General features: G+C 39.0%; 1 protein-coding gene across 1 annotated transcript in view; it reads right to left on the bottom strand.

Annotated features, from left to right (window-relative positions):
* The window catches only part of necab2 (N-terminal EF-hand calcium binding protein 2), a 109,744-nt gene that overhangs the window by 19,506 nt on the left and 72,096 nt on the right, over positions 1-18,142 (bottom strand). Inside the window, exon 9 of the mRNA XM_071457729.1 lies at positions 15,097-15,153. Within this exon, the coding sequence (XP_071313830.1) occupies positions 15,097-15,153 (57 nt within the window). The remainder of the gene's footprint in view (positions 1-15,096; positions 15,154-18,142) is intronic.

The following is an 18,142-nucleotide window of genomic DNA, read 5'->3' as shown; positions in this document are numbered from 1 at the left end:
TGAAATAAATAATCTTTAAAAAATCGCAACTCCAATGTTTCCTACCGTTCAAAACTTGACATTCAGTAAGGACACATACTGACAAATGTAAGAGAACTGAAAGGAAGTCAGATGGAAGTCTCTGTCTCTCCTCACATCTTTATTCAAACCTCCCAGATGTGCTGAGAGGCTCTGCAGATGTGTAAAATATGCTAATTTCTTCACCGTCTATGGAGGACACAGTATAATACACTGGACTATAGAGTATTTGTTAAGCATGTGTGTGTATATATGGACAGATTTTAAGTCCAATTCAATTCAATTTCATTCTTATAGGCAATTCAGGGCAATTTTCAATTCCATATATTTTCGTGCACAAGCACTCGGTTTGATATTTTGCTTTGAATCCATCACTGTGAGGACATTTAGGCATTTATTTGGAATGGCTAAGGTGAAGGTAAGGGGCTAGGCATTGCATTATGTCAGTGACTGTCCTCACAGCTGATGTAAGACCAGTATGAGTGTGTGTGTGTGTGTGTGTGTGTGTGTTTGTGTTTGTGTACTTGTACTTGCTACATAGTAAGGACCAAAAAAAGTATTTTACTAACAGAGTGAGGACATTTTGGGAAAGTGAGGACATTTTGGCCGGTCCTGACTTTTTGAGACACCTTCAAATCACATTTTGAGGGTTAAGACTTGGTTTCAGAGTTATGGTTAGAATTAGGTTTAGGTTAAGGTTAGGGTCAGGGTTAGGGTTAGGGTTAGGCACTCAGGTGTGATGGTTAAGGTTAGGGTAAGGGGCTAGGGAATGCATTATGTCAATGAGTGTCCTCGCAAAGATGGAGGTACAAGTATGTGTGTGTGTGTGTTGAGTATGCTGCAGTGTGAGATGTTAACCCACTGGGTATGAAAATGAGATAAGCAGAATGTGTATGTGTTACGGGGGGGGGGATCAGTCTAGCGTTACCATGGGAACTGGGAAATACCAGTTACCCACATGCAGGTCTTCATCTCACACCTCTATTCTTTGTTGACTCGTCAGCTCCCCACACCTCCTCCATTAAGTCTTTTCCTCAGGCGCTCCCTCCCCACTCTTCCTCATTGCCCCAGTTCTTGTTTTTGACATCTAAAGGCTCCGCACTATTCAGCCTTCTTCTCCCTACTTCTTCCTTCTCTTACAAGTCCTACATCCTCCCTCTCTCCTATCCTCCTCTTCCTTTAACTTCATCTCTGCCTCACCTCTCCTCCCTCCCTTCCTCTCTCCTGTTCCCTCTTCATCTCACTTTGAGCTCAAGGATTCCCTCATTTATCCATATAAAATAAGAAAGAAAGAACCCCTTCATTAATTCAGGAATAATTTGCATATCCCCCCTTGTGTTGCAATAATAGATGACTACAGTATAGCTTACAGTGTGCTGACCTGCTGACTGCAGCAGAGGGAAGAGAAGAATAAATACCTTATAATAAGCAGCTGCAGTTCACTGCAAACGTGGTTGTCATTCTTTTTGTCCTGTAGCACCGTGTTGTTCCATGTTTCCAGGCTATTTCACATGACTACTGGAAGAACTGGTGGATTAACGGCTTTAAGTAGTAGTTATGTATCAAAACATTGGTCATTTCTATTTCACAGCAAATAATAGGAAAAATTGAAATGATCTTACAAAAACTAGGCTAATAAAAAAAGATTAAGATTTGATATAAAAAATGTATACTATCATTGCAAAGTCCCAATATATTCAGTTATTAGTTATAGTAGCTGACAAGCTGACACTGTTATATTGTGCATTATTAATTTTCTGTTCGACTTTATGAATTTGAAGTCTGGTATTCACTCAGCTCTTTTTGGTCTATCAACTACAGAGAAAAATATCTGGCTCTTTATCTTTAAGCTAGCTCTTTTAACTAGTTGCTTACTTTATCTGCCTGTATTTGTTACTAGGAAGGTTAGCACAAAGGATTTATCAAAGCTTTTCACTGAAAAGTGCTGCCTGCTTCCAGAAACAAGGATGATGAAAACTCAAACCAAAACAACAGACACTAAAACGCTCCACAGCACTGAAGGGAACTGCAGACTCAGGTGATAATAACTTGATGCACAGATGGCTTATGGGCTCGTTTATTAGAGGAGGACGATCCCCCCTTTTGGTGTCCCTTGCCCAGTCCAAAGTCATGTATGTTAGGTGAATTGGAGTTCTGGCATGCAAGGGTGGATATGAGAGTGAATGGCTGGAAATAAATCCTAAGGAAGAGAAAGAGACATGTTTACAAATGCCAGCTTAATGAGAAGGATTTCACAGTCCCGCCAACAGTTTGACTGACAAGTGATGTCTGCGAAATCCAGAAAAAAGCAAAAACAAAACAAATGATGTGTAACTTGAAGCTCTAATTACAGCTTCACTTTATGGAGACCAGACTGTGGCTCTAGTGTGCGGCTCCCAGATGTTATCGTGCGTATTAAAATTCCATCTCTGAGACTATCGCTGCAATTATAAATGGGCCGACTTGCCTGGTGAAATCAGGGTGAATGGCTGCGCTGAACACTTTTAGGTTTCATAATGGACTGATGCGCTGTGGGACTGCAGGCCTGCTCATTCATATTTTGCCTGATGAAGCAACAACAAAACTCTTAAGATACACAGCTATTTATAGGACAATTACAAACTTGAATTGCCCACCTACACAGTTAATTGTCATAAAAAATGGAAACAATAAAAAGGCATCTAGACCAGCATTATCTTAGTTAAAAAACTAGGAAACCCTGGACACAAGGCCTTAAAATATAACCAATAAGTATCTTGTATAATGTACCAACATTAATCAGTGGTAAGTCATTTTCATTCTTTGTTACACTGGAGTGACTCCCAGGGTTCCAGTCGAGTTGCAATCATAAAGAAGACTGAGTTGAAGTGGCAGCTGCCGATAATGCAACACCGGCTGAAATATTTCCAAGGACAAATTCTTTTTTATAGCCAAAACCTTCGCTCAATCTTTTTATCTGCCTCTCGCTGACAAATAAATCAAGAACACATTCTCTCGAAGGCTGTCTGTCTCTCTTTATCCCTTTAAGTCTCTTTCATACACAGATACTTACATGCCAGCTCTCTGTGAACTTTACTGATGCAACCTTCTTGTAAATCTATTCATCAGGGGTATCATTGTTCTGTGAGGATCTCTCCTCCATCCCAATGTTGCTGTGTAACTCAGTCTCTATTGATTGAGGTCATAAATTGATTCACCTTGATTGTTAATATGCATGACACAATGGGTTATTGTATAAACTGTAATGACCTCCAGGCGATTGTTATCATGAGGCATTACATCGGAGATTTTTTTAATGAGTGCAAATGTTTAATATATCACAATTTATTCCATATCTGTCTCTGTATTATCCCAGATGAATTTCTTTCTTCGTAGCTAATGAATTCCTTTGAACATCGATAAAAACATTCTTCCTCTTGATTTTCCATCTCTCTTCCAAATTATTCATTCTTATCAGTCTTTACGTAGCTTGATGAAAGATGCTTTCTATTGAACGTCTCTGTATGCATCTCATGAAACATTCACAACCAGCACGTTTACAGACCTGAAAGACATGATGAGTTTTCTTCTATACTTCAGGTTTGTTTTGGCAGGTGACAACAATATGGTCTGAATTTTAAAGACCCCCCTGAGATCAAAGTCAAGTTTTTAACCTTGGTAACATGCCCATGTGGTGTTTTTTTTAAATATATATAAAATGCAAAACATAACAGGAGCAAAATAAGCAGTCAACTCCATGATTGTGTATTTCCACTTCGGAACTGCAGTGAACCAATGACAGTCTCATAAAAGAGAGAGAAAGCCAGGGTTTCATACAACATATAACCTAATGAACAAATCCCATCAACTTGCAGGGACGGGCAAAATAAACCAGGAACCCTGTCAGTGGAGAGAGCGGGTGTTTGCATTAGCACAACCACTAACACTGTGTCAGCCACTGCCAGCTACAAGCTAACAAACAACATAAAGAAATAAAAGATGCTAACTGTGCTAACCATTCTGATACATCTGCTAGTTGCTCAAACATGTGGCTGAGTCTCTCTGATGTTTCTTCTAATGCTAAACATCTTGACACTCTCTGCTCTTTCTTCTGCTTTTCTTGTACAGAGAGTGACAGTTTGCATTAGCACAGCTGCTAACACTGTGTCAGCCACTGCCAGTTACAAGCTACAAGCAACATGACCTATGGCTATGTCATTATATCCTAACAAAGCAAAGGTTAAGAAGGCTGCATTTAATGGATATGAAGACTAAAGAAATGTACATTACAGTAAAGAGTGCAGAATAGTCTACTGCTCTTAGACACTGGCAGAAGATTTGTTTCATTTGTACAGTGTATATATCAAGGTAAACAGCAGTTCACTCAGAGAAACATCAATAATTGACCAGTTAAAAGAAAAAGTTCTACAGCTCGATTTGGCTGAAAAATGCTCTGCTTCATCTGCATTCACTGCAGTGAAAACAAACACCAGACAACTCTGACCATTTACTTTGTCTCTCTGGATTTTTATATATCTGCCTCGTTGTCCCAGCTACCCGACACTCTCTCTCTTTTGTCTCTTTTCTCCACAGTACCTTAGTTATATTAATATTATGAGTCACATTCATTGAGCCCTGCCTGTGAGTGAAATAATGCTGTGCTGATTCTAATAGACTGTGACAGACTGCAACAAATAATAAGCAGACATTGTACTCATTTTAACATTTGTGTGTTGAAAGTCCTGAAAGCCTCAAAGCCCTGGCTTTGGTTAACTGTTATTTGCCTTTATTCCCCATGACCTTCTGTTGCTTTTACCGAAACCTTCTACATCACTTCTTATTATCTGTGCAATAGACAGCCCACTGTTTTGTTTTATTATTTGGTTTACTCTGTTTTGATTATTATTAAAGATTGCACATGGATAATAAATCTTTTTTTGGAAACTCAAAATAGATTAACAGGGCCTTTCAGTACCATTAGGCAAGTTTTCAGTTGGATAAAAGTCTGAGAGAGAGGGCCACTCACACACACAGACATAAACACACACACAGGCACAGATACAGTGAGCAAGCTGTCAGTTTTGCAGGGTAAGTGGACTAAATTGTGTTGCAGCAGAGACAAGAGAAGAAGGAGGGGAGAAAAACAAACAAAAAGAGTGAGAGAGGGAGAGGCAGTGTGGGTTACGGCTGATTAATGCACACGGGAGTGGTTATTGAATTCACAGAGAAAATCTCGAGCACTAAGAACACAAACAGCCACCAGGGGACTGGAGCCATTCAGGGAACAAAGTGCCACCATTCATACATCAACACCAGAGACAGTGAAAAGATCCAGATCTCATAAGACTCTTCTAACCAACAGGCCCGTCAGACATGATTGACTTTGATGAGTCTTATATGAACCTGTCACATGTTTTTGTAGTAAATTTGCAGTGAAAAAACCTCTGCAGTGGGAATAAGTGTTGAAGGAAACAGTTACACATAATCCCTCTGATAACTTTCATCTTGTTCCTTCAAAGATGCTACATAAACATTTTAACATCAGTGTAAAGCAAATTCTTTATGAGACATCTTTATAACTGTAAACAAATAGGACCATTTCTGAAAAGAAGAAGCCTTTCCCTTCTTAAGGGATAGGGCTGGTGTTAATCTACATTTTTCTTCTTGTCAGTATCCCCCTGGCTCTCGGTCCAGAGCCAAATTATTCCTACTGAAGACATAAATCTTTAAAAATAGCTAAGAAATATAAAGTTTCATTAAACAAAGGCTCAATAGTAGCAATGGGGCACTGTAATTTTTAGCAAGGATTACTCAATTTGGACTGAGCAAAGATAAACTGCAGGGCCCATGAAGTCACCCGGTGCAATGGTGCGAGTCATTAATGTATTTTTGGTTTTTGGATGGGTGGCGCTCTATAGCACAGAGGAATACGATATCACAGACTGTGGAGGCAACACAGCATGTCGTAATAGTATCAAAAACGGGGTCTGAATTCATGAAAATGCCAGCTTGATGGACACTTTGATTAATTTCCTGTTTAGAAAAAAACAGGTTTCTTGTATATTGACTGCAGAATGCACTATAAATATTAGTATATACAACATACAGTATGCACTAAGTATGTAGTGTGGAATTTGGACATAGCATTAGAGGTTTAGACAAAGTGCAAAGAGAAAACATTTCCATTTTTATATATCCCTTTAACCTTTAACAAAAATGGGACAGAAGTTGAAAGATTTTTGAGTAATTCTGTTTTAATTTTGACACACACACAGAATGTGTGTGATAAAGACTAGTGCTTCTAAAGATCTGACATTCAGTTTCACAATATGTTGAGATTAAAAAGGTTAAACATAGCACTGTTCAGCCGAGACTCTCATAATCCTTTCATGCTTTCTTGTCAGGAACACCGCACCACTTCTGCAGCAAAAGTTGACCCTTGACCTCCCTTCAATGGGGGGGTCAGGGGTCAAATTGTGCTGCAGAACCTGGAGCTGGCAGGGATTCGTCTTAAGCTCAAGGACACTTCAGCATGGGGACAATTTTGCCAACAAAGTGTTCCTGCAGCCATACTTGTTTCTGAGCATAGTTCACCACCCTGCTGCCTCTTTTAACTTTGATGTAGTTTGAGCTGCAGGTCTGAAACATGAGCACTAAATCTGTTCCAAGTTCCAACCAAGCACTGTTTCTACTCAACATTTTAAGTACAGTATTCCTCCAATGGGGACTGACCTGCCTCCTGAATGCTTTTTCATTCTGAATAATTCACTCACTGTGTCATAAATAGCAGATATAAATGCTGAAAAAGCTTCACAACCTTCCCAGTGTTCTTTGATACTGAAACATCTATCTGAGTCAAATAAGGAATCATTCATCATTCAGTTGTGTATTTGCTCTCCACGCTTTGATACAACCTTCAAATATCAATAGGAATTCTGCACATAATTAATGACTGCACTGAAAAACACCTGGTGCCTGGTACTCTTTATGTGGTCGCCCTACCTTGGCTATTTTTATGAATCATTTCTGTTGTAAAAGTATGTTGTATTTCTTAAAACTGCCATGAGAATGGTTTTGATACACTCCAACATAATTTTTAGAGAGTTTGAGCAATGAAAGACAAAGAAAACAGCTCATGAAGCTGAATTCAACAGTTAAAGGTGACTCATTTAGTGCCTCATGAAAGGACAGCAGTGGTAACTTGATGTTTTAAGTGCACAGAGCTGGAAACTCCAAGGGAACCTCTCTACACAAACATCTTCACCACTGATGTCCAAGCAGTTTAAATCAACTGCTTCACTGGAGCACATCTGCAGACTTCAGACAGCCATACATACAACTTTTACGACATTTTAATGCTACATAGAACTGCAATTAAGATTAGCGTAAAACCCTAAATAAAACAATTAAATATAAAATAATATACTAGCCTGTTTCTGATCAAGCATATCTGTTGAAAGGCCTCCAAAGAAATGGTAAATACATTTAGATATGCGCCTCCTGTGACTAAATGTATTTACCATTTAGTCACATGAGGCCCATACCTTTTGTATTTAAACAAACAGTCTCACATTTCATGAAATATACTTATGTGCTTTCTTGTCCAGAGTTATCACGATCATGACTGTGCACTAAATATAAAGATAGAATCAGTATCTCATTTAAACTCTACACAAAATAAATTTTATAAATATGAATTTTTGTTTACACAGGGAGTTACATGTTGGGTATAATGTGTTCATCAGTGAGATTTAGAGCTACTGGTAGGCAGATTTTTTAAAGCTTTGAGCTACAGTAGCTGTTTCCAGCTGATTCCAATCTTCAGATACCACTTTTTTACTATTGCTACATAGCCAACATTAGTATTAACAGCTGTGTATTTACCTCTTGTCTAGAATTTGGGCCATTGTTGTGTTTTCAATGCAAGAGGTTATCATATGCCCTATGAGCGGTGCAGACAGTACAGAGACTCTGTATCAGAAAGTGAGACGATGGGCCAACCTGGCTGGTACTAGCTGGTTAGCATGCTAACTTCAGTAAAAGAAGTGAAGCTCCTTTAGGCTAACAATCCCCTGGTTCCAGGTAGCAGGAGGTAACAAAATCCACCCACCAGCATCTTTTTTTTTTTGAGAGAGAGAGCTAGGCTGTTTGGAGTCATTTTTTAAACTGTGCCTGAACAGTACTGTCCTGATAAATGGGCTAATTCTTAAATAATAATTTAACATTACAGATTGAATGTCCTCTGCTAAATGAGATGTGCAGTTTGAGTATCAAAAGCACTTCTATGTGCAGCTGACAGGCTATTTCACACTACGTCTCCACCTCATCTGAGTCAGCACTGGTGGTGTGAGAGAATAATAGTTAATTCAAAAGAACAGGCCAATCTGAGCGAGAGCTGCTGTAGAGTGCGTGACCTGTTCATGCGGATAAATCCATATTTATAACCTCTTAATTTATTTTTCATAAGGGCCTTCACAGCATCAGAATGTCCCTCTGTGAACTTCACTTTCTCCTCTCACCTCCAGACTGTCTGTTCCATTTATCTACATCTTACTGGAGCATACATTATATATTCCAGCCATATGTAGAACCTCTTACTCATCTCTATTAATCACAAAGTAGGACTTTGCTTTCTCACCTTGCATCTCAAGCTTTTTGAGCTTTGACTTTCTTCCTCGTCTCTTTTTGTGTTTCCCCGCTCTCCTAATTATTTTGAAAAGCCAACCTGTCACCTCTCCATTGTTTTCCCACACATTCCTTTTAATAATCTGTTATACTGTAGTTTTTTTAATTGGTCTGTTCTGTTAATGAATGTGGAAAGTGGTAAGGATCTCATGTTTGTGTTTTTGGTTGTTGGCGAGTGTTGCAGAAAGTGTGACAGAATATTTGGCTGCAATGCAACGCCCTGAAGATTGGTTAAGTGCTGTAGATTTTGATCCAAGGACCATCTTAGGTGTTAGACATCATCACATTCATATGATATTTTCTCTGAAGATCAAACCTAAAAGATAACAATAATTCAGGGGCTGCCACTTCGCAAGATAACAGCAGGTGTAAGTATGTGCCTTCTAGTCAATGATGTTTATATGGATAAATATGGCTGTGCATAGATACTGTATGCAATAATAAAAACAGGAGAAAAAATGATTATGTTGTAGCCTCAGTCCACAGAAACCATTCCTTCTCAAGAACAGAGACAGGTCCCTATGGCCTTATCTCTTTTTCATTCCCTTCCCTTATTTCTAGCATCTCTCTCTCATTACTCTGTAATCTGCACTGATATCACATTCACCCCTTTACATTTAGTATGCTCCCTGCCTCTTCTGGTTTCATTACTTCTCTTTTCTGATATGCCCTCCACAGGCTCCAAAGACAAACAAGATATAGTGTATGTGATTGATTTCCCCCACTTCAAATGATGAACGAACTTCAAATGACGAAATCATGGTCAGTCAGCGACTCACTGCACACTTGTGTCCACTACAAGTGAAATGCAGATGCTAATTCAGCTCCACAACAAGCAGCTTCAAAGTACCTCTGCATTTCTCATACAGTATATGATCTTGTTATAATCTCCTATATGGTGATACGGCTGCAGAAGCGTCTTTGTAGAGAGAGAGGAGGGATGATTGCTTTTGACAGAGGACTGAAATGGAGAGGAGATGAAGGGTAATCACGTTTGAATCATTCCTCTGGTGGAGAATGGAAGGTCAGGTGGGATGGGCCGAGCCAGCTGTGGGAGGCAGGGTGAAATTATGTGGTGAAGAGGAGCACAACCTTGTTGAGAGAAATCTGTGTTTAGAGGCAGAAGAGTGGGGTGCTGAGAAACAAAAGGGTCATAGGGTGATGGTATGTATGTAGGATAAGGGGATGAGTTGAGAGGAGGTTAAAGATGGATGGTAGAGGTACACTTTGTGGTAACATACTATAGCTTGATTTGAATTTGGGAACAAAAGACCAGATTTATTAACCCTTTTCACTTAGTTTCAGAAGCCCTCTGTGCTCTGAGGCACACCAGCCTGGAGGAGCGGGTTGTGTGTAATCAGTGTCTCTGTTTAAAGGACGATGCAAGTAACCAAAGGAAATGTGGTACATCCAGTTTCACTGGATTATTAAGGTGCGTGTAAATTTACAAGGTTCGCTCTGTGAGGAAATATTTTATGGCTCTAAGAAGAAGATGCAGACAGATGTGCTGGTACTGTATTTTCAAAGAAAGTTGTGGCAGGATAGAGAAAAAAAATGGAGCCAACCAGAAATCTCAGTGACAGCAGACAAAACAGTGAGTGCATCTCATGAAAAATGCACAGGGAAGCCACTTTGAATTGAAGTCACAGTACTTTAAAAAACAAAAACAAAAACAAAAAAAGCTTTGGAATTAAAAGAAAAAGAAAGATGTGACTGATAATAATGGACACAGCATGCAACCATTTTACAACAGTTATTTATAGTTACATTTATATGAGCTGACGTGAAGTGTTTTTGTGCATTCACTCTGCTGGGGAGTACACTCCTTTCAGTAGGCTCAGACATTTATGTTATGATGGATGATATTTTTATACACAATACTTTCTTTTAATGTGACTGGAATTGTATTGAACAATTTGAATGATGTTTCCTCGAGTGAATTTAAATTGTGTCTTTACAGAATTCTGGTTCAGACATTACTTTTTGATGCCTTTTTTATGCTTTCTGGTCAGGTTGCATCAATGACCTTTGAACTTTGAACCTTTGTGCTCCCCTTTCCTGCAGACTGGGCAGTCCCATCTGCTCAGTGCTCTATGAACTGCTGCCTCAGTAGGTCAGTTGCTAATTTCATGAAGTTTCCACTACCTAATCCTTAATCTGAAATTATTTTTTTATAGAAATCAAAAAAAGTGATAATAATCGTGTTTTCCTTTCTAGCTTGAAAAAACTGAGGAAGCTAAACATTATATCTGAGGGTGTTTACATTTGAAAAAGGTCATACTTCTTACCAATTTTCTCAGCTTCTTTCCGATTTTTTCTGCCTAAGTCAGAACAGGAGTATTTTACAAAAGAGATTTCATTATGAAAAATGTAATGATCATCTACTTCAATGCTCCAATAGTAGTTTAGTAACATTTTACTCAAGGTTACTGCTGACAGTGATAGTGGTGATGTTGTGTGCTTTTGATGCCAGTCGACGGGCGATCTTAGAACCAGAAATATCGTTTTTTTTATTCCACAAATTCTCCTTCCCTGTCAAATCTGACACTGACATTTACCCACACTGCAACTTGGTCACCAGCTGCTTGATCAGTGATTCAGATATTATATGCTAGCAGTAGCTAATGAAACCTCACTGTTAAATTGAAGATGAGCAGTCGGCTCGATTCCTTCTGACTCCACGTTCTCAGAAATGTATCGTTTTAAAACTCGTAGTCTTCAGCCTAAAACCAAGGCTGATTCAAGTGACATCACTTGAGGCTGTTAATCAGACTTCACAAAGCTTCCTCTGGAACCGCAAAAGACTTTATATAGCTTTTTTCACATTTACTGTAGTACTCCTCATGACCTGTACACTTTGAGTTGCCCTTTAATAAATAATAACTCAGGCTTGTTTTCCCCTGAATTTAAACTTTTCTTGTTCCTTATTTATTCATAAATATTTAATGTTATAGTTATGTAATGTTACCAGTTTTCAGATTTCAGGGGAAAGATCCTGTTGTTGAGGATCAGAAAAAAGAAATTTAACTTAAGAGATTGTGCTTCCTGCCAAGTGTATCCATAGTAAATCCCACTATATCCCTACACATTGCAATATACTTGCAAAGTGGGGCCACCGACTGTGCCAAACACATACAGAACTCTGTAAATGCTACTGAAAAGGTCACAAGTGACATCAAGCTTTTGTGGAGTTGAGCAGGTTTTCACGTGAGAACAGTTTCTTATTTATGCAATTTGTTTTTGCATTGTGATTAATTGGCCAAGACAGGTGAAAATGTGAAAAAATGTCATTGCAACTATCAATTAAAGATTTCCCATGTTGAAAATAAGACTGAACAAATGTTCTAAAATAAGAAATTACAATGTTTCCAGAATGGTTGTGCTATAAAAATAATGTGTGAGTTTTCAAATCTGAAGACATTTGATTGTATTGAACTTTTTGCACATAGCTGTGACGAGCTGAGACGAAGCTCATGGTACATCACCGTGGGATCTAAAGCTGAGTGTTTCCCCACTCTGTGAATTACAAATATTGTCCCACTGGATCCTGTTTACTCTGCTTTTGTAGAGGAGCCCACCAAACAACCAAATGGCCCCTGAAAAGCTGTTTTAGTGTTTTCCTTCAGGACTAATAAGTTCATTATTTTCATGGGTTTCTCAATTTAATTTTCCTGCCTCTTACTTTTTACCATTATTGGTCTATTAAATGCTCCTTCTTCTGTGTTTTAGGAGTGTTTCTTTGAGACGCATTTTAAAGGAAAATCCAATCTTGAAACTTCTCCCACTCAGTGCATGTGAACAGTCTCTTATAATAATCTCTGCGTCTGTGCCCTTGACAACTGGACAATTTAATCAGGATTCTGACTACTTGCCGGCAGGTAATGGGAAGCCTTAAGTGGCTCGACTGCTGTGAGTAAAAGTGCAGTAGGTGATTATTACTCTGGTCTCCTGCAGACAAAGAAGACGACCAAGTTTGTAACTCTTTGTGGCATAGACTTGGGGCTGGATGTATAAACGAGGCATATGCACAGAAAACGTGTCATCCAGTGTCACCATCAGGTCAAAATTTTAATGTTCAATACTTTGTGATTAGATACCTGAAAACTACTGGCTTTCACACCAGCCTCTGCTGTGCTTTGTGTTTAGAGCTAATAATCATATGTTAGCACACTAACAAGCTAAACTAGGATGGTAAACATTACACCTAAGCATTAGCATGTTAGCATTGCCATTGCAGTGCATCAAGAGGAAGTCGCAGAAACATTCACATCCTGTTAGATCCAATCCAAATGTAATAAACTGTTATAACATGGATGGGTTATCATATCAGTTAAATAAATAAATCAGCTAGGTTGCCTGTTCAAAACATTTGTTGGATACAGAATAAGCATAGTGCTAAATCTCTAAAATCAAAATCTCTCAGATTAAACAAATGATATGAAAAAAAAACGTTTTATAAATTGTCAAACTGTTGACCCTTGAGACAAGAGCCAGATGCTTCCAAAAACTGCTGCCGCCTTGATCCTGCGAGTTTATCGTTGCCTACATTTGCAGTTGAACAGAACTTAGTTAAACTTTGTTTATTAGGCTTTGCAAGAACATCCAAATGTGTCATTAGAGCACTGATAAAAAGTGAAATGGTATAAATTCCCTTTATAAAAGGACATGACAAAAAGTGACGGTTGACATACTGCAAACAAAAAAGAACCCAAAGCAAAATACTCAGACTAAGAAAACTAAAATAACACAACCATAAAAAAAAACAACTAATAGTCAGTATAGCAGCATACTACAACAAACACAAGACTGATAAGTCTTCATACCACAAAGTTGCTTCAATCAGGAATAAGTGGGAAATTTATCCTCTTAACAAGTTAAAAGAATTGACCCAATATTTTTCCAAATTTACTGGCGGAGCCTCTCATTGAAAGTCATTTTAACTGGTCTAAGAAAATAGAAGATCCCTCTCATCCAGAGTGGATGATACTGCTGATTTCCAATTGGTCAACATTCATCTTCTGGCTGGTAGTAACAACCATGGGGCATAGGCAGGAAATGACTGTAACCAAAATGACCCAGATGCTAAGAGAGGTTTTAACAGTGACATTATTAATATCGGAGGAAGTGTAGGAAATGATAGGAGAGTGTGCTGGAGCCTTCAGTGATACAGGTTTGGTAGTTTGCCTCTGTATCCAGTTAAGTTGGAGGAGGATCAAAGACTTCATATTGAATCCAGTATAAATCCTGATATTGGCAGCCCAATAATAAAAACCTGGGATTTGGTAAAGCAATTCCTCCAAGGGGCCACGCTTGTGCATGTGGGCCCAGTTCCACAGTGACTAAGATTTCTAAACAAAAGCTTGAGTATGCACAACTTTAAAAAAGAATGTGTACGTGTATTTCTGCCTTTGCGTGTTTGCAGACTTTTAGAGGTGAATCTACAGTTTAATGGATCTGGCTGGTGTTGTAGTGATTTTTCACATCTAGAGACTCCACATGGAATAGATTTTTCCAGCATCCATTCATCACTTGTTCTGGAGATGTGCTGTAACTTTATACTGGTGCCAGTAATATCCCTTAGACTGTTTTAGGAGAATCAATGAACTCAATTCCAGCATCCAGACCACTCTCCTGCATATACAGCCGACACACCTGAGCTCTTTTGACCTCAGGGAACTTTTCTAATCTCTTGTATCTCCTTCACGTTACAGAGGGCGTCATGAAAAGCGCATGTGACTACAATGAATCGACAAATCGATTGCTTCTGTCTTCTTGCAAGCATTCAGACCTGTAAGATAACTTTTGAACTCTCGCACTCTACTTGACTGCGGGCATGCAGGTGTTGCGTGTTATATCAGTCTGGGGGTGAAAATGGTTTCAAACAGCTGCGCTTTTCTGTGACTGAAGATTTTCTGGATTCAATCCAAACACAGCCTGAGAGGAAGACCCCACACAGTTCTCGTGGTGCTTATGGCTTTTCATATGAATCACTGATCACTATCAGAATGAATATCACACACCCTGAAGATGCTGTATGTTTCTAGGACAGCTGATATGTTATTTTCTCTGAGGGTGTGAGATATTGTAAGATAGTGTGAAACTCTATTAATTCTTCTGGAAAATTCTCAGTCTCTATAAATTATTCATGTCTAGACAACAAAACAAGGTGATTTCCTTGGAAATAATTCAACAGATCAGTGCCCATGGGACAGGCACTAAGACCTGGCTTATTTTTGGACGGCATTGGTTGTCCCATGTTAATTCACAAAGTCATCTCTCAGCCTTGTAACACTCAACCCAAAGGACTACTGCACTGGTTGTTGGCCTTTGCAAAGCAGTAGTAAGTGATTCTGCACCTGGGGGTTGTGTGTGGCAGAGTAATGTACGACGTTTATTCATTTAGTGGCTACTTACTGCGCTGCTGGTGCCATCTGTGTCTGTTAGCCTCTGGTGCAAATCAAACCAGACCGTCTGCAAGGAGAAGCACAACAACAACAACAGCAATAACATGTCAATCAGCAAGACCAGCGACAGTAACTGCCACAACAACGGGCTTGAAACAGACTTTAGTCACTCACAATGAGAGGCTTTAATGGACACACTGAAACGGGCAGAAACAGGCATGAGGAGGACTTGATGTCTTTTTAAGATTAAAATAAGGTTCAGCAGGGGATCAGGGAGGAGGGTTTGGAGGGGGAGGTGGATGTATGCCAGTAAGAGAAGCACAAAATAAAAGAGAATGAGTTATATCAGCATCAAAGATTTAAACATAAAAGAGCACTGAAATGCAAGAGTCTAACTGGACATCATAATGAAGCAGCTATGGGTGGCAGGAGTTATTAAACATATTTATTCATAAGACTGTGTGCAAAATAAGGGGGTTGTAGCTTGTAATGTCAATGTCAAGGACCATCTAATATACCCTGCCCCCTTAGTTACTGTTGCTATGCCTGTTAGGTTTCCCATTCGCACACAGTACATATGCTGTTTCAAATAATAATGATGATAAATTCACTGTAATTTTGTCTCACACAGAAGTAAACAATAGGAGGCCACTCATTTCTAGAAAAAAATCCATGGATGCTGTGAGCTGAAATTGCACTGGCAGCCTCTATGACCTCCAGCTAGCCAGTGTAAGCTTATGCTAACACTCACTGAGGTTAAAAGTAGTGTCACCGGCTGACTTATTAAGGTTTCCAGCAGTGGATACATTTTAAAATGTAAAATGTATTTTAAAGCTAACTAAAATTTTGCTAGCTGGACGTTTGTACGTGTGTAAATTGGTTACAAACTTGGTTAACTTGGTTTTGGAAAAGCTAAAAAAAAAAAAAAAAAGACACAATCCTCCAAGCTCTGTAGATGATGAATATTAATCTGATTAGATCCTCGTGAATGGGACCCGAATCAAAACCACAGTAGCACATACACTCACACAGCTAGTGTATGTGCTAGTGTGTGTGAGCATGTGTGTCTCAGTGTTCAGATGAGGAGACATTGATTTTTAGTTTTCTCCTCCACCCTCACTGCCTGTGAGTCAGAGTTATATAACTTTTCTAATAAATCACAGTAAGAGCTGCAGGTTTCTGCCACCAGGGTGACTGATGAGTGGCACTGTTGCTACTGTGAATGAACAGTGTCTGCAGAACTCACGGGGCAACTAAGACTTTTACCAAACACAGCAGGGAAAGTCAAGAAAATGGGGTCTGGCACAGTGGGTAGATGACACACACACACACACACACACACACACACACACACACACACACACACACACACACACACACACACACACACACACACACACACAAAATAAAAGCTACCAGAAACATACTGAGTTCCAGGGTGAATGATTTGAGCTTAATGCAACACAGTCTGGACCCAGCTGGACTGAAATGAAAGATGCTGTGTGTTGTTGGTTGTTCAGCACATAAAAGATTTCAGAGGTGAACACTCACTGTCTGGTATTTCTTTACTGTACAACCCACACTCAAACACTTTTATGTGAAAGGCAGTCAGACCTTTCTCAAGGTGGACTTGTTAAATATAGGTTTAATAACATTAATAACAACTACATTCCTTTAAAGCTACATCAACTAATTTTGTCCTTACTAACTTACACTTAAATGTACACTGTTGATCTAGCAAAGGCTAGTAGTATTTCACCCTTGATTATATGTAAAAGTGCATGACAAAATGACAATAAAGGAATCTTAAATCTTAAGGTGAGACTGAACTGAAAACAGTCGCAGGCAATAAAACTAAGACAATGAGCTGAGAGATGAGCTGAGGGGTGCTGCAGAGGCGGATAATTAGCCAGTCTGTAGTTTCATCAACAACTTTCACACTACACACAGTTATGTGATCCATTATCAGTATAGAAATATTGATTATAGCCTTTTTAAGGTGTACTAAATCCATGTAATCCTCAATGCTTTACACAATTGCTGCTATAAAAATAAAGATTATGGGAGCTTTAAGTTTTAATCTGATGGCTGTTTCCCTTCAATAATCACAGACTAGAGGATTGAGTTTATCCAACTTTGTATTTCCTGCTGTTCCTTGCTGAATACAGATATGTAGGTGGGAGATCTCCCATTGCAGGAAAGTGTTGTTAAAGTTATAAAAGATATCATTATACTCCTTTGCTGCAAAAAGAGAAGAAAGCTGTATGATTTAGCACATCAGTTTTCAGTATCACCTATACCAGATGTGTATCTACAATCAAAGCCTCTCATCCTGAGATGGACTATTCCAGAGAAGAAACATATTTTCTTGTCTGTGGCACATAGAGAAAAACAAGTAAAAATAAAAATAAATCATATTTCGCAATCAAAAGAAGAAATCATCTCCAAGGGGAGTGCGGAGGAAGATGGGAGGAGAGTCTGAAAGTGAGAGCAAGCAACAGAGACAACATAAATTTGCCATGTTGAGCGGCATTTGCAGGTAACAGGATTTCCGGTGTTTTATCACAGTGCAATGGTGCCAACGTAGGGCACTATTTTCATCTTGCCAGACACAACATCACTCAGTGTGTAGCTGGCTTACTATTCAATTCGTGATTCACTCCGACGCAGTATAGTGATATCATTTCCTCTTCCAGACTCCTGCACAGTCTTAATACTGAGACCTAGGCAGGTAATACCAGGCCAAACAGAGATGCAAAGACAAAACCACATTCAATTCACTCAACCCCCTGAAAGCCCTATTTGCTTTGCTATGATATGATTACTGCAATATGCTGTCTGGTCTTCTGAAAATAGAATCCAGCAGAATATGTCTATTCGTTCTCCTTACTGTAGCACTCATAATTCGGACAACACACTTTGTAAAATAAAAGTTTGGTGGCCTATTTTTCTATGTACAATGTTTTCCTGTTCTTCTCTGTTGCCATTGGAAAAGTAATTATTGTGATATTTTCAGAATGAAATTCACTGTGATGATGAACATCTGTATGTTGATT

This window comes from Trachinotus anak, unplaced genomic scaffold (genome assembly GCF_046630095.1).
Source record: "Trachinotus anak isolate AG129_WGS33_773 ecotype Australia unplaced genomic scaffold, CSIRO_AGI_Tana_v1 ptg000002l, whole genome shotgun sequence".
Lineage (NCBI taxonomy): Eukaryota > Metazoa > Chordata > Actinopteri > Carangiformes > Carangidae > Trachinotus > Trachinotus anak.
This window is presented reverse-complemented; position numbering and strand designations above follow the sequence as displayed.